At 56.2% G+C, this 21,942-nt stretch overlaps 1 protein-coding gene across 1 annotated transcript; it reads right to left on the bottom strand.

Annotated features, from left to right (window-relative positions):
- Positions 1 to 495: 495 nt before the first annotated feature.
- ITIH3 (inter-alpha-trypsin inhibitor heavy chain 3) lies at positions 496 to 13,740 on the bottom strand. Its single transcript, XM_055134178.1, has 20 exons — positions 13,633 to 13,740; positions 13,096 to 13,116; positions 12,110 to 12,276; positions 11,925 to 12,029; positions 11,549 to 11,711; positions 11,069 to 11,182; positions 9,935 to 10,060; positions 9,556 to 9,672; positions 8,598 to 8,766; positions 7,812 to 7,937; positions 7,386 to 7,567; positions 5,768 to 5,953; positions 5,508 to 5,647; positions 4,659 to 4,813; positions 2,963 to 3,043; positions 2,717 to 2,830; positions 2,029 to 2,233; positions 1,465 to 1,637; positions 1,079 to 1,190; positions 496 to 693 (listed from the first exon to the last, which is right to left on the bottom strand). Exons 1-20 carry the CDS (start codon positions 13,723 to 13,725, stop codon positions 564 to 566), a joined length of 2,679 nt encoding a protein of 892 aa, XP_054990153.1. The 5' UTR covers positions 13,726 to 13,740; the 3' UTR covers positions 496 to 563.
- Positions 13,741 to 21,942: the final 8,202 nt, after the last annotated feature.

The following is a 21,942-nucleotide window of genomic DNA, read 5'->3' as shown; positions in this document are numbered from 1 at the left end:
CCCCAGACGAGCTGAAGTTCATCTTGAGGCCTCTGTGCAAACAGCCTGGATTACTAAACTGTGAGCCCCAGATGTTAGCCCAGAACATTGGGGCTATCTGCTGACTAGATGGGTGTTTGTGGGTGGCCGGGTGGCTGGGTGGGCAGGCTCTAGACAGAGTTGGGGGTGTGGTTGCTGGCTGAGAGGGGATGCATGCATCTGCCTGGGGCACTCTCTGACTTGAGGGTCCCGAGCGGAGCTTCCAAACCAGGACTGCTGGCTTCCTGTGCAGCCCCCTCTGGGCGCCCCCGTGCTCTGGGCCCTACCCTGCCCTCTGAGCCCCTTGGCTGCCGGTCATTTCCTCCTTTGTTTCTTTCCATCCTCAGACGCTTGGCTCCGCCCAGGACCACCTCAGGGGCCCTGCCCCTGCCACCCTGGCGGAGGGGCCCGAGGCTCTCGGAGGCTCGGGAGGTGGGTCACACAAGCTTTATTGTCCCGCCCTCCCACACCCCCCACTGTGCGGGTCCTGACGCCGACAGGACAGGGTGGGCAGCCGTGTGGGCCAACGGGCGCCGCGCTGCCCCTCAGAACAGAGCGGGGACGATGTAGTCTTTGAGGTCGCCATCCAGCAGCCCCTCCCCATTGTTGTGGATGAACCAGCAGGCCACCTTCACGCCCACGCTGGCGTCCCTCCTGTAGTCTTTCTGGGAGCCCCTGGGAGAGAGGAGAGAGAGGCCGTGGGCTGCCGGGCTCAGTGCCCGGAGGCGACGCTGCCAACTCGAGGGGTCCCGAGCAGGGCATCAGGAAGACGGTTGGGGTGGGAGAGACGGGCAGTGGGCTTCGCATGCAGGAGGTCTAGACTCGACCCCCAGCACCCCACGAGGGCTCCCTGAACTACCCTCCAGCACCGAGTTCAGCTGGTGCCCCCCCCCCACCTGCCCAGAAAATAAGTAATAAAAGGAGGCCACACAGTTCCTCCTTGGAGAGGGGGTTTGGCCTTTCCTGATAAGGAAGCACCTAGGGGAGGGTCCCAGAGGTCAATGAGGGTACCCCACAGGATCCCACCCTTCTCTCCTGAGCTAGGCAGGGGACACCCTACCTGGTGACCTTCAGCTGATGGTTCTTCACCACCATCGTGGCCACAGGCTTGCTGGGGTCCAAGCCGGGGCGGATGTCAGACACTTCAAAGTCCAAGGGGTGAAAGAATTGTCCTGGAAACAAAAGCAGCCACCAGCCATGAGAGCAGTAACACTGCCCGGGAGTGTGGCTGGGAAGGCTGGTGTGGGTCGGGGTGTTGCATGGCTGGTGTGGGTCGGGGTGTTGCATGGGTGGTGTCGGGTTGGGGTAGATCAGGGTGTTGCATGGCTGGTGTGGGTCGGGGCGTTGCATGGGTGGTGTGGGGTGAGGATTTCTCATGCGGGGCCCCGGGACAGTCCTCTGTGTGCTTCTTCCCCGCGTGAGCCCGGCCCTCAGACGGCTCCGTACCCAGCAGCCCGTGCGTCTGAGCCGACATCCGGTGACTGTCCACCACATAGAAGCCCAGAAAGTCCCGGTGGACAGGATGCTTCTTCCACACCTGGTGCAGGACCACCACAAAGGTGACCCCATCCCCAAAGGAGAGGACTATGTTCTTCTTCCTGTTGATGGCCATGGTCATCCTAGGAATGAAGAAGCTATCAGCTGGCTCTGGGTGTCTGGGCCCGGGGCACGTGGGCAGGGCCCTCCCCACAGGGCACCTGACCACACACGGCCTCCATCCAGCTGCAGTGCCGCAGGCGAACTGCCCCCGCCTGCTCCTAAGTGGACCCCCGCCCACCCATAGGCAGGAAAGGGGCTGCTTGGGTACCTGGGGAAGCTGGGGGTCAGGTCCAGTTCAGGATCTGTCTATGTGACTTTGGAGCCTTCTGGCCTTGGGTCCCACCCTTCCTGGCCCCCACCCCCCACACCCACCATGTCCTGCCCCAGGAGGAGGTGGGTGGGGCACCATGGTTACCCATCCCTTGAGACCTCTTAAGACCCTTGGCCTTAGTGGCCCTCAGAGAGCCTTACCCATTTTGGGTGACCGTGACCGTGTCTAGCCAGCTGAAGGTACTCTGGGCCTCCCCGTTCCACAGGCTGATCTTCTCAGGGGTCACCTCAATCCGGACATCCAGGTAAGCATTGGCAATGCCCAGTTTGCCAAAGTAGGTGTTCCTGGTCTTAGAGTCAGCACTGGCTACCTTGTCCCCGATGATCTCCCCGTGGACAGTGAGGCCTGTGACAGGTGGGCGGTGAGTTTTAGCTGGACATTAGGTTTAGCCAGACTGGCCAAGAAGTAAGAGAGGGCACCCCAAAGAGGGACCTGGGCTACTCCTGGATGCCACCCCCTGGCAGCTGAGGGCTGGTGCTGTGGGCTGGTCTGGTCTGGAGGAAACCCAGACCCAGGCTGCCCTTAACTCAGGCCACTGCCCCAGCACCGCTGTCTGGAGGACTTGGGGAGCCCATGCTTCTGGCTGTCCTCGACATTTATGGTTTTGTTTTGTACCCATACCTTGTGGTGGTGCTCAGGAGTCACTCCTGGCTCTGGGATTGGGGCCACTCCTAGTGGCGCTTGGGGGACCATGTGCCAGGGAATCAAATTGGGGCTGGCTACGGGCAAGTGCTGTAACCCTCACACCTGAGGATGATGCACTGCGCCCCCCAGGGGCTCCAGGCCTTCCTGGGCAGAGCCCCCGAGCCAGCACCCTGGAACCCCTACCTGTGACGGGATCGTGAATGAGGCTCAGCACGGTGCCTGGGTCCTCGTCGATGTTGAAGCAGAGTGCATCGTTCTTCCCTGGTACTCGGATGATGAAGTGAGGGTCCCCATCCACTGCGGGCATAGCAGAGAGGGGGCTGTGCCCCAGGGCCTCTTGCTGTGCCCCACCTCCCCTCTCGGCCCCCGGGAGTGAGTTCAGACAGCCCGAAGGCAGAGCCTCCCCCCAGGAGGAGCCAAGGAACTCACCATAGTAGTAGGGTGTCTGAGGGGGCTGGTAACCGACCAAGACCGCAGAGCTGGGAGGAATGTCCTGTGAAAATGAGTACCCTGGGGGTGGGGAGATGACTCAGAGGGCAGGCACAGAACTCCGGGTACCACCTGGTCTCCCTGGGCACGGGCAGGTATAACCCTGACGATCCCCAGCAATGACTGAACTCTAATATTAACGAAACGAACTCTAATATTAACATTACACATGTATATTTGCAAACCTAGCTATATCAGGATGTTCACTATGAAACAAATACCTTTAAAAAAAATAAACGAGCAGACCTGTCTGCCCGCACCTGCCCCCCACCCAAAGTGGTGTTCATGCCCCTCCCCTTCCTGTGTCTCAGACCCTGAGCCCGCAATCTGTCCATGCCAGGCAGTGGCCGGGGCAGAGCTGGTCCTCACTCTCTTAGGTCATGGACAAGGTCACTGTGGTGAGCAAGGGGCCAAGCCCCCCTCCCAGCCCCAGGCCTTCTGCCTGCCTGTCTTGTGGCCCCAAATCTCCCACACAGGACCAAATGTGAGCTAACTGGAGCCTGTCTAGGGCTGGTGTCACTTCAATCAGGACGATTATCTGTGTGGAGGGGTGGGGCTTGAACCCAGGACCCCTACAGGTAGGGCGTGTGCTCTACCCCTGAGCCACATCCCCAGCCCCTGACGACAGTTTGAATGCTGGGAAAGTGGCATTTGGATGCGGCTAAAGCGCGGGGTCGTCAGCCATGGGCTTCTCTGGGAGTGTGGCCGGCACAGCAGACCCCAGCCCTGCATCCCACCAATGCAGGGGTGAGGCTCGCAGCCGCCTGCCGGGCACATGTAAGCACAGCTCAGGAGCTGTGGGGACAGAGGAACCCGAGGTGAACGGGCTGGGAGCGGGGAGGGGCAGAGAGCCAGGACGGCTGTTTCCTCGGGCTGGGGGGGGGGCAGCAGAGTGCTCTCTGGGAGGCACTGACGGGGGGAGGGTAAGGGTGCGTGCTCGGCTGACGTGGGGAGTGGCTGACAGGCCACAGAGCACTCACAACGATGCCACATCCAGTGAAGGCTGGGCAGGCCACGGGCTCACGGAGGACAGAGCCCGGCCCAAGGCCACTCCTGCGTTGGCTGCACAGCAGCTGCCTGAGTCCAGGCCTCCGGGAGGGCCGCCCCGGCTGGGCCCTACCTCTGTGCTTGATCCTGTCACACCTCCCTCGTGAGACCCCCACTGAGCGGAGGCCTGACCCCCCATGAGGGAGGAAGAGGAGGCATCAGCAGTGCTGGCTCCTGCCGCTGGGCACCGTCTGCCAACCAGCCCGGGGGATGGGCCTCCTGCATGTCTGCAAGGGCCCCTGGGTGTCCCCTGGAACAAATTCTTGTTCCCCCAAGCTCCCTAGGGCCAACATTCTGGTCTCCCCGCTCAGGGTCAGCTGGGGCAGGCCCGGTCCCCACTCCCAACTCTCAGCACCTGGACTCCCCTCTCCCTGTTCAGGTCCCTGCTCCAGGTCCCTCTTCCCAGCGGGGTGAGCGTCCTCTTGTCCGGCAGAGCCTTCATGCTGCTGGACCGCCCTGGGCGGTGCCCCTTTCCCACTTCCCTCACTCACCCCGTCTGTGTCGGCGGCTCCCTCCTCCCACAGCCCCCATCCCAGCCCTCGGCCACATCCGCCCGACCCGGCCCTCTCCCCCTCAGGCGCCCACCCACCGTCCCCTGGCTTGTCTGCGATGGCTGTTTGATCCTCATTGTCCTCAGGCTTGGTCACCACCATGGAGGTCAGCGGTGTCACGAAGTGGTACTTGAGGGATAGTTCCAGGGCCTGGGCCGTGAGGTTCTCTTTCTCTTCCCCTTGGGCTTTCTTGCTGAGGCGTGTCAGGGTGGAGGGACACACGGGGAGGCATGAGTCCAGAGGGCTCCTCCCGGTGCCCGCCGACCCCTGTTCGGACTCCCAGAAACGGCAGCCCCAGAAGCAGTGGGGACGCCTCCCCCACGCTGAGCCCGCTGAACGGAGTAAACGATCCCCCACGCCCAGGACAGGTGACCAAGCCCCATTGCCTCCGTTTCCCCATCTATAAAGTACAAAGCGCGGCTGCAATGGCCCCCACAATCCAGGAGATAAGTCCTCAGGACCTGCCAAGCCTTGGGCTAGAGGCTTCCTGGATGTACCCCCAAAAGGGCTGACACACGGCTCAGAAGGGCCAACTCTGCCCCATGCGGCTAACACAGAGGCCCCTCCTGGAGCTGTCTGATGCCTGATATCTGGGGAGGGGGCCTGGCTGGGATCGGAGAGCACAGTGTCAAATGAAGCCCTGCCCTCCGGTGGGTCCCCAGAGGCTGCCCCAGAGGCTGCCCCAGAGGTGCCTTCTGTGAAGCTGGAGGACCCCGGAAGGACAGAGCTGGCGGCGGACCAGGGGTGCCTGGGGCTGTAGCCGAACGGTCCTGCTCCAGGGCCCCCAAGTGCTTGGCCAGCATGGGCAGGGGTGAGGCCGGGAGACCACGGGGGGGGGGGGGCCCAGGAATGGGGCTCTGACGGGCGTGGGCGGGGTGGCGGGTCACCGTTTGTCCAGCAGCTGCTCGATGGTGAGGTAGGCCCAGAGCCGCTCGATGTAGTCCCCGAAGATGTAGTCCTGCTCCTGCCGGGCCTTCTCCATCTCCTCCGCGTCCAGCTCCTCCGTGAAGCTCAAGTCGTTGAAGGCCTGCAGGGGAGGCCCAGACCCCAGCGAGTCCCACTCAGGGGCGGCTCCTAGCGGGGGGGCTGGCACCCCAAGGGTGTCAAACCCCAGCCCTGGCTCACCCCGGACCCCAGGGCAGCTCACCCCATGGCCCTTCACATCCGCCTTGAAGTGGTTCATGTCCTTGTCCGCCAGCTTCCCCGCCACCACGATCTCGGAGCCGTCGTAGTAGTGCTTGTAGGTGTTCTGGGTGAGGTCCAGGATGGCGTTCTGGGGGTACTCCACCTCCACGCCCGTCAGCAGCGGGTTGGCTATCTCCTCGTAGAAATCCTGGAGTCCACACACGGAAGCTGAACATCTCAGGGGGGGAGGGGGGACGGAGGGGGCTCCCCATTGACACCTCCACATGGTTGAGTCCAGCCTCAACCAGCCCTGAGCTCTACCCCCATGTGGCCCGGAGAGGACCCTGACATTGGTGGGCACTGTCCCTGTGCTGCAGGTAGGACTGGGCAGAAGAGGAAGGGACAGTTCTTGGTGATTAAAAAGGGACCCTGGGACCAGGGAGACAAAACAAAGGGTTAAGGTGCTTGCCCAGCTGGCGGCCAGCCCCAGGTTTGATCCCCGCAGAGTCAGCAGAAAGCCCTGAGCCCTCCCAGAGGTGCCCCTCCCCCCAGGACAGAGAAAAGTAAAAAGGACTCTAGAAACATCTGTGGATCTGTGGGAATGAATGTGAGGGAAAGGACGGGAAGGGAGACCAGCCTGAGACACTGACGGGGCACAGGGGCGCAGGGAGAGAGGGGCGGGCACTGCCTGCCAGTGCAGGGGAGCGGCTGGGGGCAGTCACCCCACTGCAGAGACAGGGGCCCCCAGGTTCAACAAATGAGAACCAGGGCACACGGCTGGGTCGTGATGTCGGGTTCACACCCAAGCCAGGTGCTCCTGGCACACCTTCAAAGACACACACCTTCCCCCCTGCCCCGTCCCCATCCCTCAGGAAGGGGCTGTATCTGGGGAGACAGACTTCACAGAGGTCATAACAAAGGAAGGACACTCGGGTGGGCTCCCAAACCTATCAGTGTGGGGGTCTCAGGGAAAGAGAAGGCTTGGACACAGGACTAGACCCCACACACAGGTGACCAAGGGGTGGACAGGGTATGGGCCTCTCCAGGACGGGGCCCAGGACGGCAGGCGCTCGGCCCTAGGGGGCGGGGGGACGCCATGCTGGAGAGGCCATCACTCTAAGCTGTGAGTCCCCGTGCCAGGGTGTGGTCCAGGTGCTCTCACGGGCCCCTAGCTCTTCTGGCGCGTGCTTCCAGAGACCACCGCTCCCGCTAGCCAGAAATCCCGGCTAGCTTACACCACTCTTCAGTCTAACAGGGCTGCCGTGCGCGTGCCAGGCCCGCTCTCTAAACCAGAGCTGTTTGTGATGGGTCAGAGGGAGCCTGTGGGGGGGAGTCGAGCACGGAGGGAAGCTCTAGACAATAATGAAGGTGGGGGCACGAGCGAGAGGACAGCGGGGAGGGCATTTGCCTAGTACGCAGCCCACCAGGGTTTGCTCCTCAGCATCCCATATGGTCCCCCGAGTACCACCAGGGATGATTCCTGAGTGCAGAGGCAGGAGCAAGTCCTGAGCATAACTGGTGTGACCCCCCCCCACACACACCCCAAAAAAGAACTGAAGGTGGACTTGGGTGAGGGGGGTGGGGGCGGGGGTGGGGACTAATGAGCTCCTGCTCCTGGAGGGGAGCAGGACGGGGCTTACCTGCAATTGCAAGGTGGCATCGGAAGCCTCATAAATGCGCCGGGCAAAGCCGTTGTTCTCCAGGGCCAGCTTCTCCAGGAAGCCGTAGTCCACGTTGTCCCCGAAGCCCAGGCTGTACAAGGGGAACTTGCCGCCGATAGCGTTGCGAGCATTCGCTTGGATGTCTTCGGGTCTACTTACACCTGCAGGGGAAGGAAGCCCTGGCGCTCCAGGCCCGCCCCTGGGGCCTGTGGGCAGCTCTGTCCACATGCTTCTGCCCACATGTGTGTGCCCCTTGCCTGCTCGGAGCTCTGGAGTCAGGCCATAAGCACTTCAGGGCCAGAGGGTGGGTAGTCTGGGAAGGGGAGGCAGGGCCCTGCTTCGGAGAGGCCTTGAGGACCCTGGGCTGAACTGCTGCGGCGCCAGGCTCCCACCCACCCTTCTCACCCTCATTGGCTATGCCATCTGTCAGCAGGATGACGATGGAGGTGCTCCTCTCGGGGACCTGGTGCTCCTCCCGGGCCTTCTTCAGCATTTCGATGCCTCTCAGCAGCCCGCCATTGATGTTGGTGGCTGCAGGGGAGCGTCAGGGCGTGATGAGTGCATGGCTCATGCTTTCAGAGGGGGGCGTCCAAGGAAGGGCCTCCCAGGGGAGCCGGAAGGATGGGCGCACGTGGGGATGGTAAAGGCAAGTTGGAAAACGTCCTTTGGGGGCCAGAGGATAGCTCTGTGGCCAGGGGTTCATGTCTGGGGTACACAGGGATCACATGGGGTCTCTGCATGGCACGAGCCCCCAAGTACCACCAGGTGTACACCTGGAAGCCGCCACGCACCACCAAGGTCACCCTGGGGTGTGTATCAGCTCCACTGGGTCCAAGCAGTGCTGCGTTACCAGGACGGAGTATTGGTTGGTGGCATGTGGCTAGTTGGCCCCAGACCCTCCCGAGCAGCACTTAGCACAACTCACCCCGCCCCCACCACCCCCCACCCCCAGTAACTCGGACGTCTCTGTAGCCTTATGTCCTAAGACAGGACTTGGGCCAGAACCAAGCATTAGAGAGAGAGAGAATAGGCTTGGGGAGAGCACAGGAGACACTTCCTTGGGGCCTCAGGAACGGCTTTCCCCCCCCCACCCCCTTGGCAGATACTCCACCCCCAGTCAGGGGGGAACCCAGCTTCGAGCAGCCACTTAGGGAGAGCAGCCGAGCCTGCCCACCCGCCTGCCCTGCTCACTGTCTTCAGCGGCTATATTCGACACAAAAGCTCTGGCCTCCTGGATGTTCTCCGGGGTGGCTTGAATTAAATGGTCCTTCCAGACACGCACTTTGGAAGCGAATAGAACGAAGTTCAGGTAGTCATTCTCTTTCATGTCCTCCAGGATCTTGAGGAGCGCCTCCTTTGTCTGGGAAGAGAGCAAGGAGCAGTGCAGAAGCTGCAGAAAGGGGACAGGTGGCCAGCTGGGTCCTTCCCAGCTGAGGGGCAGGCAGGGCAGAGGATGCAATGGATGGGTCAGGGTGTGTGCCTTCTATTGGCCTGTCCCCTTTCCTCCTCTGTCTTTAGAAATACCAGCCTTGGATCTGGAAAGATAGCACAGGGTAAGGTATTTGGCTTTGCACACAGCAGATCCCAGTTCAATCCCCAACACCGTGTGGGTCCACACATCTGGCCCCGCCAGGAGCGTTCCCAGAACATGGAGCCAGGAGTGAACCCTGAACACAGAGCCAGGAGGGAGCCCTGAGCACAGAGTCAGGAGTGATTCCTGAGCACAGAGCCAGGAGTGAGTCCTCTGTACTACTGGGTGTCTTCAGTCCCCTAGCCCCCGAAAAGGGTAAAAATAAAAGAAGGTCATTGACGGATGGGGAAAATCTCAGGCAGGGGCCAGAGAAAGAACTCAAGTGACTGAGCACATATTTTGTATGTAGGAGCCCCAAATTTAATCCTGAGCATCACATGTGGTCCCTGGAGCACTGCTGAGAGACAGCTCTGAGCACAGAGCCAGGAGCAGCCCTTGAACCAGAGGGTATGTTCCCCACCCCAAAGGAAAGGAAAAAAATCCAAGGAAGACTTAACTCATTGGTCACCCTTGCATGGATGCGGCCCTGACTTTGGTTCCCGGCATCAAACACACAAATAAATCCCCAGCTCTCGTGGCCTGCTCCTGCCCACCCTCCCCCCACCCCCCAGACAGTACCTGCTTTAACTTCTGATAATACATGGAGCCGCTGACATCAATCACAAATACCACATTCTTAGGTACCACTGGGAGGCCGTGAGGTGCAAAGAAGTGCACAAAGTAGCCATTGACGATCTGGAGAGGGGACAGAGGGACCCCTGTGGCTTCCATAGCCCTCCCCCCCACTAGCCCCCCGTGGCTACTCTGGAAAGTCCAGGCCAGCATTTCCCAGCCGGGGACAGGATGCCCTTGTAGGGTGGCATGGGAGGCATCTCCCCACGTCGTGCACGAACCCTGGCCTCAGGCAGAGGATGGAGGTGGCAGAGGCGGCTGCGATGCCTCGGTCCCCCACCGCCTCTATGCTCCCCCACCAGGGCACAGTCGCCGGAACCAGTACCTGCACATTAGCCGGGGACTCTCTGTTCACGTCGTAGGTGATGGTGAAATCTCCATCGAGCAGCGAGTCTGTGCAGGTCGGGCAGGAGCGCTGCTGGTCCACGCTGGGCTTGAAGGACACGTGACCCTGGGGGTGTGGGGCAGAGGAGGCCAGAAGGCCTGGTCAGCACCTGCCCACTGCAGACCTGAGCCCAGAGGCACAGCCTGGGGGAGGAGGAAGGACCCCAACTCGGGGAGGCAATCGGGACAAGCTGCCTGTCCCTGGAGATCAGGGTTCCTGGAGGCCAGAGGCCGGGTCTGTACGGCTTCCCTGCTACCTGTTTACTGGGCCCCAGAGCCCCCAAGCTCAGCCTCCCGGTGGCTCTGCCCAGGAGGAACTTCCGGCAGGCCGAGTGGCACCGTGAGAGGGGCTCCCTGTCGGAGGCCCTGCGAGAGGACAGAGGGACAGGCAGTGGTGCGCAGCAGCCAGCAGCCAGCAGCCGTGTGGTGGGCTGGTGGAGGGGTGGGTTATCCTCGGATGGGCTCAGCACCCCCAGCTCCCCACAATGTCTGTGTGTGTGTCTCTGTCTCTGGCCCCGGAGAACAGCTGGGGCTGGCGTCCAGGGACCCCAGCTCAGGGAATGAAATCTGTGTCCCACCTACTCCTCAGTGCGGTCTCAGCAGAGCTAAGCGGGTCCCAGGGGTCGGGTGGGCCACTCTCTGGAGTATTAAAAACAGGAATGTGCCTGACCTGTCACTTCCTAAGGGGCAGTGGCGTTGGGTGTCCTGCTGAGGGTGGGGAGGGGCTCGAAGGACCCCAGTTTTACTGTGTGGCCTCCTGAGCACAGCAGGGTGCAGCCCTGGTGGCCCCCAGCACTGCGGTGGACCCCCCAAGAGATAAAGCTAAAGAAGAAGCCCCCTCCTCACCAGGAATCATGAGACCCAGTTCCTCGGGCAGGTGTTGGTGAGAAGCAGCCCCCACCTTCAACCCTGACCAAGGTGGCCAGCACGAAGGGGAGAGGAGGGGGCGGGCTCGTCCCCACTCCCTACCACACACTCCCTCATGAAAGCCCGGCTCAGACCTGTCCTGCTTGGGCTGGGGTCCTGCCCCCGCCCCAACCCCCACCCACCCTCCAGGTCCCAGAGACAGCTCCACCTTTTTCCCTGAGAAGGACTTGGTGAGGGCACTGGCCAGAAGGTCATTGGTGATGAACGAGGCCTGTGCATCCAGCGAGCTGATGCCCTGCGGCTCGAAGATGTCTGCCGTGATCTGAAAGGCCAAGGGTCAGAGAGGCCATGCCCAGAGGGAGGTGAGCCCCTAGGAGCATGGGCCAGGGATAGCTCTGTGATGGCCGGGCCGGGGCATCCCACCAAGAAAATGACCACGAGGGCTTGTAGGAGGACAGTCTTTGCTCTGGCCACGCAAGCAGGTACAAGCGTGACAGACTCACTGGGTGATGCCCCCCCCACCCCCAAGGGCCAGTGCCCAGGTGCAGCTCAGCCTCCTCCCGAGGCCCCTGGTTATCACTGCCCACAAACCTCTGCCAAGTGGGGCCGCCTGGCTCTGCCCCAGGGGCCCTTCCCTGCGCCCCCCTCCACTGCCATCCCCCACCCTGCAGCTCCCACAGTTGATCACCTCAAAGTGCTTGACCAGTTGCTTGGGCCTGACCTTCAGGTACATCTCGTACTTGCCCTTGTTTCTCTTCAGCAGCTCCTCGTAGGTCAGCTCAAAGGTGACCTTGCTGCCCGCAGCCACATTCACGGACACCGTGAACTTCTCCAGCTTCCTCCCAGAGGCCCTGAGCGGGGACAGAAGAGTTTGTCCTTCGGGGCTCTGGGGCTCAAGCCCCAGCCCTTTAAAGAAGACCCCGAGTCACTCTGAGCCTCTGTTTCCAGGTGGCATCATGGGACAAGGCTGTCAGGGACTTGGTGTATATGGTAGGGCGGGTGGCAGTGGTGGAGTTGGCACCCCGCAGCCCACATGTGCTCCAGGCCCGGGCGGTAGCACTCACTTGACCAAGCCAGCTGTCTTGCCCTGGGACACTGCCCTATCATACTGCTTCTGAGCGACTTCCTTCTCCTTGATATTCCCAGGGTAGGTGACACCATCGATGGTCCTGCGGGGAAAGAACGTTGGGGGGCACGTGCAGGGGCGCCCTCCCCCTCCAAGCTCAGTCGCCGCAGCCCAAGCACCCACAAGGTGAAGTTGGTGATGAAGGCCGTCTTGGGCAGCTCCACATCGAAGGAGACCTCCTTGGCAGTCTCTGCCCGGTTGGTGGCCCGCGTGGTCACAGTATTGTGGGCAAAGCGGGAGGTGACCCTGCAGTGGATCTTGGTACTGTAAACCTCGATGCCATCCACCACCTGCAGGACGCAACAGGGGGAGCGCTGAAGGGGGAGCCCTCCCTCCCCCCCACCCCCAGGCCACATCCCACCCCAGCTCCTCCCTTCGGCAGGTGCCACAGCTCCAACTGGTCAGTAGCCCCTCCGTTCTCATGCCAGTGGACCAAGTGAGGCCCTGGAGAGCATCCTTGGCCCCCACTTTCAGCAGGCCTCCACTGTTCTGAAGGACCCTCTCTCTCCTTGGCGCTAACCTGTCTCCAAGCACCTGTAGCCTGTGGGATGGTCCTTCTGACACCCAAGGCCACTGTGCCCCCGGCCCCCTCAGGGCACCTCCCCCGGGCTCTGAGCCCCTCCAGGCAACTCCTGCCTCTGCTGGTCTCAGTCACCGCCCCCACCCCAACCCCCGCCTCTGCTGGGGAGCGCCTGCCCGACCCTCTCTGCTCGTCTCACACCACATTCTCCAAAGACATCACACACATCTGGGCCTGCTTCCCCCTGGCCTGGGGGACCGGCCAGCTTCAGCTCCCCAGTAAGCACTTAGATGCTGTGCCCTGGCGTGCTCGTGGCCCCAGCACCCTCGTTCCCATGGGGCAGTGGACCAAGTGAGGATCTGGGGTGACGTGTGACTGTAACGAAGTCTAGGAGGGGACGGCCAGCCATTCTCTGGGAAGCCAGGGCGTGGGGTGGGCACAGAGCACTGCTGCGAGGGTCTGTGGAGGGAGGATTCTGGCCCAGAGGCCCCGCAGTGCAGGGCATGGGGACTCGAGGACCCACCCCTTCAACTATTAGGCAACCAACACCACCTTGTTTGGCCTCTCCCTGCCAGGTGAAAGTTCTCACCATTTCCGGGAGGCTCCGTTTCTGCAAAAGTAAAGACAAACAGAGGGGTCAGGCCAGGGCCAGGGCCATGGTTCTGGGGGAGCAGGCTCCAGACCAAGGTCCAGGTTCAGCTATGATCTGTCCCCAGGCCCCATAACCCACCCAGAGTCCCATGTCAGGGTAGAACGGGCTCTGAATAGATGGGGAAACTGAGGCACACGGGAGGCAGGACCAAACAACCAAACCCAGGGCATGAGGCCTGCTCCAGGGACCGTGACTCACTCTGCCTTTCCTGGGCCCCAGTCCCTGAGGTCTTCTTCCAGGACACCCCACTTCCTTGGTGCACACCCCCTACCCAGGACTCTGTTTCCGGCTTCTGCTAACAGGCCCTGCCCTTGTCTCAGACATGGACCTTCCCTGCCATTGGTGCTGAGAGCACACATGGGTCCATACACGGCTGGGGAAACAGGTCCAGGAGGTTGAGAGGCTTAGTCTGGAAGCAGCTTCCTGCCCTGTGCCTTGGACAGACCCAGAGCTTTAAAGAGGGGTCATACTCACCCCAAGTGGCCGGGAGAGGCCCCTAGGGAAGCCAGAGGCCACCAGGCAGGAGAGCAGGGCCAAGAGGAGGCAGGGAGCGCGAGCAAACGCCATGGCTGAGCACGCCGCCTGGGCCTGGAACGCCTTATATGAGGAAACTGATGTTTTCCAAGGGAGGTCAGTGACCTACAGGGCAAGGCGGGTGGCGAGGGGGCGGGAGGTCCGAGAAGAGGGAGGCTCCTCTGGGCATCAGAAGGGATCTGCCTGTGCCAAAGGGTCCTGGTGTTTACTGCCAGAAAGGGCTGGGGAGGGCTCACTCGTGAAGGCTGGAGGCCCCCTGAGAGGGCATTGCTGAGCACGAGGGGATAGTCCCAGGACTGTGTATCGTTCTGGAGCTCTGACAAAGCCTGTAATCTGCCCCCTCCCTCTGAGAGGCAGGCAGGCCCAAGGAGAGCTGTTCCCCAGAGGCCAGGCTTTCTGTGACCCAAGCCTTATTCGTCCTGTCCCCTCCATCATTCCCAGGGCCTTGGGAGAGGACAGAGCACACGTGTTGATCTCTGCTTCCAGCTTGCTCCACTGAGCATGCGTTCCTGCACATGGGCTCTCTCATCTCTCGTTCCTCCAACAGCCCTAGTGATGAGGAAGGAGCACCCTGCCCACGTTTCAAACAGGCTGACACAGAGAGCAGGACCTGCCCGGGGACAGATGAGTCTGGGAGAAATGACATAACAGTGCGCTGTGTTTGGGATGTCCTTGAGATGGTCAGAGTCTCGCTTTGTAAACTTGGGAACCCGGGAACGTATCCCGAATGTGCTCGTGTCCTTGAGGTGGTCCAGATTCTGCTTTGCAAAGTAACATGCTTTGGAATTTCGGCTTCTGCTCTCTCCTGCCAGCTGCCCGTGAATGCCCATCCCCCATCAGATGTTCCAGAAAATTGAGCTCTCACCTTAGTTCTGAACACAGTCCCTTTGGAGGCGAGCTCTTCGGGGTCTGCTAGTATAATAAGCGGAGACTTTCATTTTTCAGAAACATGATGCTTCATTTCTTCCTGACTTTTGGTGAGAATTTGTGCAGCATTAGGACCTCCTCCCGAAGCCTCCCCCTTTCAAAACCTTTGTCTTCCAGCTGACTACAGCCTGTTCCAGCTCCTTGAGGCCTGGGCCAGGGAGGTAACTCAGTTGTAAAGCATTTACCTTGCTGTGTAGTGTGTGTGTGTGTGTGTGTGTGTGTGTGTGTGTGTGTGTGTGTGTGAGGGGGGGGGAGGATGGGCGTCTGGGTTTGATCCCCAGCACCAATACACACATACATACACACAGAGAAGGAGAGAGAGAGAGAGAGTAATAATAGAGAAAAAAAATATGAAACTAAAGAGATAGTACAGTGGGTAGAGCACTTGCTTTGCATGAGGCCAAGCTCAATTTGATCCCGGGCATCCCATATGATCCCCCGAGCATCACCAGAAGTGATCCCTGAGCAATGCCCTGCCATAGAGGTGGGGTGGGGGTGGTGGTGGGAGGGATACCAGGATCATTGGTGGTAGAGAATGGGCACTGGTGAAGGGATGTTTCAGTCATACATCATTGTATGACTGAAACATAAGCACAAAAGTTTGTAAGTCTGTAACTGTACCCCATGGTGATTCATTAAAAATAATAATAATTTAAAAAAAGTGATCCCTGAGCACAGCCTGGAGTAAGCTTTGAGCACCTCCAGGTGTGGCCCTAAAACAAATTTTATTTTAAGAAGGAAAAGACAAAATGCGGCTCCCTGAGCTCTTGCTTGTTTGAAATCTTATGCTAAGGTTTGCGTGTTTGAGTGTAATCTTCCCTCTAGACGCCCAGCTCTGGGTGGGCCAGGCCTTGTCACATCTACCTGTCATTCCCAGGGCCTGATCGGGAACCAGCTCCTGCTGCCTGTCAAGACCGTCCCTGACAGCCTGCAGGGGGGCTGGAGCACGGAGTGTAGCGGGTGCAGCTGAGGCAGCAGCATTTTGCTTCCTCTGGGGCCCCACTGGACCCTGTTGGCCATCTGGATTTCAGGCTGGCTACAATGGGCCCATTACTCAGATGTTCCCTGGAGTCGAGGGACCCAGTGGCCCTCTCCTTGGTCACTGCAGAATGGAGCTGGTGAGCATGTCCAGGAGCCAGGCTGAAACTCTGAACCTGATGGTGGGCCTCACCGGCAGCAGAGTCACTGACTGCTGGGTGTTGGGGACGAGATAGAGAGATAAAGGAGACAGAATAGTAGTCTTGTGTTGTGTGTTTTTTGGTTTTTGGTCACACCTGGTGATGCTCAGTGTATTCTTGGCTCTGTGCTCTGTGCATAGGGGGTGCCAGGGATTGAACCCAGGTCGGCAGCATGCAACACAAGCATTGTACCTGCTGTACTATCTTTCCGACCCCCAGGAGGGGTAGTTTGTGGGAGCCTTAGACCCAGAATGCTGGCACCTGGAGGCGGAGTGCTGCTCTGATGAGGGCCCTATAACTGCTCCATCTCTGCTCCCTCTCCCCGCGAATCTCCCCTTGAGAAAGCGCATTACAAAGATGTTTGTCCCAATATACTAAGGCCCTCTGACGTGTAAAAGTCTAGCCCAGATAGATTAAGAGAGTTAGGTATTTGACCATAGAATGTTGGTTTTCTCCTTCTGATGATTACTTCTTCTAAGCAATAAATATTGTACGTGGCGGACAGTCAGGGCTCTTGGTCTGGGGGCTAAGAGCCTCCTGGCCCCATGCATTTTCTCTCTTATTTTCGTCTCTTTCCTTAATCTTCATGGTGTCCCTGCTTCTCCCGGGGCCAGTCCCTGGCAATTGGCACCCAAACAGGTACCTGGAGCAGTAGAAAGTGTCTGATGTTGACTGTACTTGAGGAAAACCCCGACAAACTGCAAGGACCCAGAACTGACAGAGGGGGACCCCTGCTGAAATGAAGAGGGAAGCTCCAAGTGGGGAGTGTGTTCTGGATTGGTTTATCAGAGTAATCATGGGGCAGAGCACTTCCCAACATGAGCAGTACATGCAACTCTGAAAATCGTTCATGTGCACATCAGGAGTAAAAATTAAAAAGGGAGTCTTTCAACAACTATTTTAGGCTATTAGGCAACATTACCCTTGGCTGCCCTTGCAGGGAACTTTAGATTTGAAACACTGGAAGAAAGTGGTCTTAGATTCAAGAAAGGCGCTCAGACAAGGGGCTTCCATACCTGATGGCATATGGTCCCTTTGCACAGTCTCTTAGGCCTTAGAACCATCCCAGTCAAAAAAAGGGGATCACAAAAAGAGAAGAAGAAAATGTTCATGGAAGGGGTGAAGGAGGAGGAATCACTAGTGAAGAAGAGGATGAGAGTGAATGGGATCAAAGAGATAGTACAGTGGGTAGGACATTTGCCTTGCATGTGTTAGTCCCAGGTTTGATCCCCAGTAGTACCCTATATAATACCTTGAGCCTGCCAGGAGTAACCCCTGAGCGTCACTGGGTGTGATCTCAAAACCCACACAAAACAAAGCAAAAGGATCCCAGGTGTATCTGTTAAAACTTTCCTAAGGAAGGTTTTAAAGCAAAATCCTAAATTTCAAAATCTTATCCAGCCCTCTTTCATTATGTGTCCTAGTAGGGAAATCCTACCTGGGTGGAACAATGATGACCCCGGCATAACAAAATATTGGGCATATTGAAAACTTTTAAAAGATTTTGTCTGTATCTCCCTCTCCCGTCCCCCACCCCTTGTCTCCAGCAACTCAGCAGTCATGCCCATAAGCACCCTTAGCTGGCTGGCACCAGAAATCTCATCATCGGCCACCATCCAGATCACACGTCCTACTCTCCCAGAAGGGGAAGGGAGAAACATGAGGCTTGCCATAACCATGCTTTCAGACCCCACGCCAGGATGTTTCACTCGGGGCGCCTCGAGGGGGGCGGGTGAGACCCCTCCCCACCCCGAGGACCCCAGCCCTGGCAGCTGAAAACCTCCAGAACACAACCGCTGCCATACTCACCGCTGCTCTCCACACAATCAGGCCGAACTTCACCCGAGAGTGAACCTTTTCCTTGTTCGCAGCCTCTCAACATTTCATAGGACACACCCCACCCATACTCTAAGAGTATCGCACCATATTTGATGGGATTCAAAGTAGGAAGCAACCCACCTTAGAGGGAAATATTATATTATTTTGGTTCTGCTTTGGGGCAGGGATTGGGTTCAGGATGGAAACACCTGAATATATGGTGGTGGGAAGATGTAATGGTGGGATTGGTGTTTGAATATTAAATGTAATCAAATATTGTGAACGACTTCATAAAATTTTTAAAAATTTTAAAAGCTTTTGTTTAGATACGAATCGTGTTCAAACTTTTCCATAGTCCATGAAACACTCCAGTCTTTGTGATGTGTAAGAAGATGGAGAATGCCGACTGGCTCGAGGAAGGTGAATGCAGAAATCTGAGCTATAGGACCTCACAGCCAGGCCTGCCCTCACAGGAGTGACTCCCAGAGACCGGAAGTCACAGGAGTTGATTTAAAGGAGTTTCTGTATGTACAACTGCTCTGGCAGCAGCCACACCTCTCCCTTTGTCTGCTAAGAAAACATGAATTCTGGGGCTGAAGTGATAGCATAGCGGGTAGGGCGTTTGCCTTGCACGCGGCTGACCCAGGTTCAAATCCCAGCATCCCATATGGTCCCCTGAGCACCGCCAGGAGTAGTTCCTGAGTGCAGAGCCAGGAGTAACCCCTCTGCATCGCCAGGTGTGACCCAAAACCCAAAAAAAACATGAATTCCCTCTGTCAGAGATAGGAGAGCTGGTACTGGTAACATCTCACTGTCTTGGGTTTACAACAACTTGTCCAAAATTTAGTTCGCCAAGTTTATGCCAAGAAAAGCGCTCTCTTGACCCATTTTCCATGTAAAAACAGACTGGGAACAGTCTGTTGTGCGAGTTTGGGAAATGCAGGAAAATTTTCCGATCAGTTTACAGGGCTATTTTTGCCTGGGGAGTGCCCTTTCCTCTCTCAGTCCCACGTCCACGTCCACTCTGCACTCTTGAGGGGTCAGAATACCAGAAGGAGCAAATCAACCAACTATGTATGCCAATGTGTGTGCATGTGTGGTGGCCGCCTTAGTCAATTTATCTGTCAGCCTGTGTGTGGAACATGGAATGTTAAAGCCAGGTTGAAATCAGAAGTAGAAATTCTCAAGAACAGACCTGGGTTAGCCAATTAATGAACAGGGTAAGCTGCATAATCACTGGAGAGTAGTGATATGAAACCCAACAATTTTACAAGTCTTGTTGCTTTCTTTATTGAGTGTGACCTTGTTATACCACAAGTAAGCTGAAAGTTTTCTAAACTGACTACTGAGTCTATAAAGAAATTATAATTCTTGATCTAAGTGTCTTATTGGAAAGAAAATGAAATGCGTTAGCACCTGAAATTCCTGTTTAGAAAGGGTTGTGGAACTAGAGCTCAAAAGCTAAGAGATAACTGAGCTCTACACAAAATAGCTGCAGGACTTTATCTTATAGGCTTGAACCAATTTCAGTTGAAATTAGACTGTTTTACATAGAGGTGTAACTCCAGCAACATAGTATCTCTGTATAAAATAGTCAAATTTGAATCAAAGGATTTTTGAGCTTATATAGATTCAGCGGGTAGGGCGTTTGCTTTGCATGCGGCCGACCTGGGTTCTATTCTCCCGTCCCTCTCAGAGAGCCTGGCAAGCTACCAAGAGTATCCCGCCTGCACGGCAGAGCCTGGCAAGCTCCCTATGGTGTATTTAATATGCCAAAAACAGTAACAAGTCTTACAATGGAGACATTACTGGTCAAGCAAATAAAATGTTATTTGCTCAAGCAAATCGATTAACAACGGGACGACAATGCTACAGTTCAGTGCTACAGATTCTGACAGTTAAATGCCTTTTTTCTCATGTATCAAAAATTTGAGTAAGGACTGAAGGTTTCTGTAACTAAATGCATACTTTTTTTTGGTTCTACATGAAATTATTAGAATATATATCCCCAAAATACTTATGGTTTTAGAAAATTATTTTATTGGTTTATTGAAACTGGTACTAAATGCAGTAAACCAAAATGTTAAAAACATTTAGAAACGTTTGGTCTGTACAGTTTTGGGCAGTTTAGATTTTTTTAATGATTCCTGGTAAACTGGATTAAGACTCTTCCCAGATAAACTGTAGCTGTCTATCTTAATGAGAGATCAAAGAAAGGCAGCTTCTACTCTGAAGGACTTCTTTGCTTACTGATAAATCTGCCCCAACATAGATTGAAAAATAAATAAATAAGGGGTGTGGGAAGGAAAGGGCTCTCTCTGATATAGAAATAGCTAGGAAGCCTCCATTTTACTTGTGTTTTCACTGGAAATAGATGATGGGGTACAAAATGAAAATAAATGATTAGTAACTAGTCTCCAAATATATTGGGAAATCAAGTTACTAAGATCAGAGGTTAATAAGCTTAATAAGATAAGAGATTAAACCTGTAATATGTGACTAGAAAGAGTATAGATGAGTTTTTTTTATTTTATTTTTAATTAGTGAATCACCGTGAGGGTACAGTTACAGATTTATACATTTTTGTGCTCATGTTTCCCTCATACAAAGTTCAAGAACCCATCCCTTCACCAGTGCCCATTCTCTACCACCAGTAAACCCAGCATCCCTCCTACCTTCCCCAATCCCATCTCCCCCCACCCCACCCTGCCATTGTGGCAGGGTATTCCCTTCTGTTCTCTCTCTCTAATTAGGTGTTGTGGTTTGCAATAAAGGTGTTGACTGGCCATTGTGTTCAGTCTCTAGCCCACATTCAGCCCGCATCACCCTTCCCCCACATTAGATGTGTTTTTAAGCAAAAAAAAATGGATGGAAGTATCATTGGGGTAAAGAAAGAAATTCTGCTAAAGCTGATTGGTAATAAAATGAAGATAAATTACAGGACAAAATAAAATTTTGAGAAATGCGTAGAAGGTTTGAGGGTTGTGTTCTAAGGAAAGAAACTATGGTAAAATGGAATTGTTTTAGGAGATCTTTTAATTGTGTCTGCAGAATTGTTCTAATACTTATGCTTTGATAAAGTCGATGAAAAGGGATCTTAGATATTCCAGGGTACAAACTCATTTTGGAACTAAGAACAAAAATGGTTTTCCACACAGAACTAAATGAACCAAGCAAACATGATTATTTTTGTTTAAGCTGTATGACCAACCTCTATAAGCTTTAACAATGCCTCTTTGGCCAATTCACCCCTAGCAATAGCAAAGATTTGCTCTAGCCAGAGTGTAGTCGAGAGAAATTACGGTCCTTCCCATCATCTGTCCTTCTCTGACAGCTAGGGTTATCGCCAGGACAAAAAGACTCATTCAGGAGTTTTGTTTGGTTGCTTGGTTTATGAGTCATACCCAAGGCTCACTCCTGGCGGGCTCAAGAAGTGCGAGGGATCAAGCCTGGGTCAGCTATGTGCCAGACAATCACTCTATCGCTGTACTACCATTCAAGATTTTTATGGCGCCAGCCCTTATCTGGGTAACGGGCAAGAATTTTTACATTCCTGCTATGCAGTCCCGGGGGTTCTTGAAAGAATGAAGACAGGGAATGGCCTAGCATGTGTTCGAAAATCTTAAAATATTTTCCAACAATGGTCTGTTAAGCATACTACTGGGATTTCTTAGAGTCCACAAGGCCAAGCTATTGTAGATGAAGCCAATGCTTGATTAAAGGCCCGATTACAAAAACAAAAAAAGGGGGAGAACAAGAGTCCCCAGACAATAAATAAATAAAGCCTGATTCACTCTAAATTTTTTTTTTAAATCTTCGAGGGCAATAAAAAATTTTAGTGGCTGAAAAACTTGGAGCAGAGCCCAGAGTGAGGGTCCAGAGAGTGAAGGGGGCAGGGAGTGAAGGGGGCGGGGCGTGGATGGGGCGGGGCTGAAGGGGCGGGGTGTTAGGGGGCGGGGCGTGAAGGGGACAGAGAGCGGGAGTTAAGGGAGGGCGTGAGCTCATGACTGGAAGCATCAGGAGCCACCAAATCGAGGACAGCGCCAGCAGACGGAGTCGGAGTCGGCTGAAGGCGATAACGCGCAGACAGCGGCAGTTGCTGGCGCAGTGCCTGTTCTCCAGCCTCTAGAATCCTCACCCCGGCCTGGGGTGACCGAGGAGCCACCCAGGGTGGACTGCAAACCAGGCTAGCAGCTTGGGTGCCTTGGAGCAGGACAGCCCCATCTCAGCGCTGCCCTGTCTGTCTGGCTCCCAGGATGGCTCATGCCCATTGGGTCATGTTCAGCCCTGTGGTCGTTGAACTTGTTGGCCGGAAGTGAGGGCAGAG

This window comes from Sorex araneus, chromosome 4 (genome assembly GCF_027595985.1).
Source record: "Sorex araneus isolate mSorAra2 chromosome 4, mSorAra2.pri, whole genome shotgun sequence".
NCBI lineage: Eukaryota > Metazoa > Chordata > Mammalia > Eulipotyphla > Soricidae > Sorex > Sorex araneus.
This window is presented reverse-complemented; position numbering and strand designations above follow the sequence as displayed.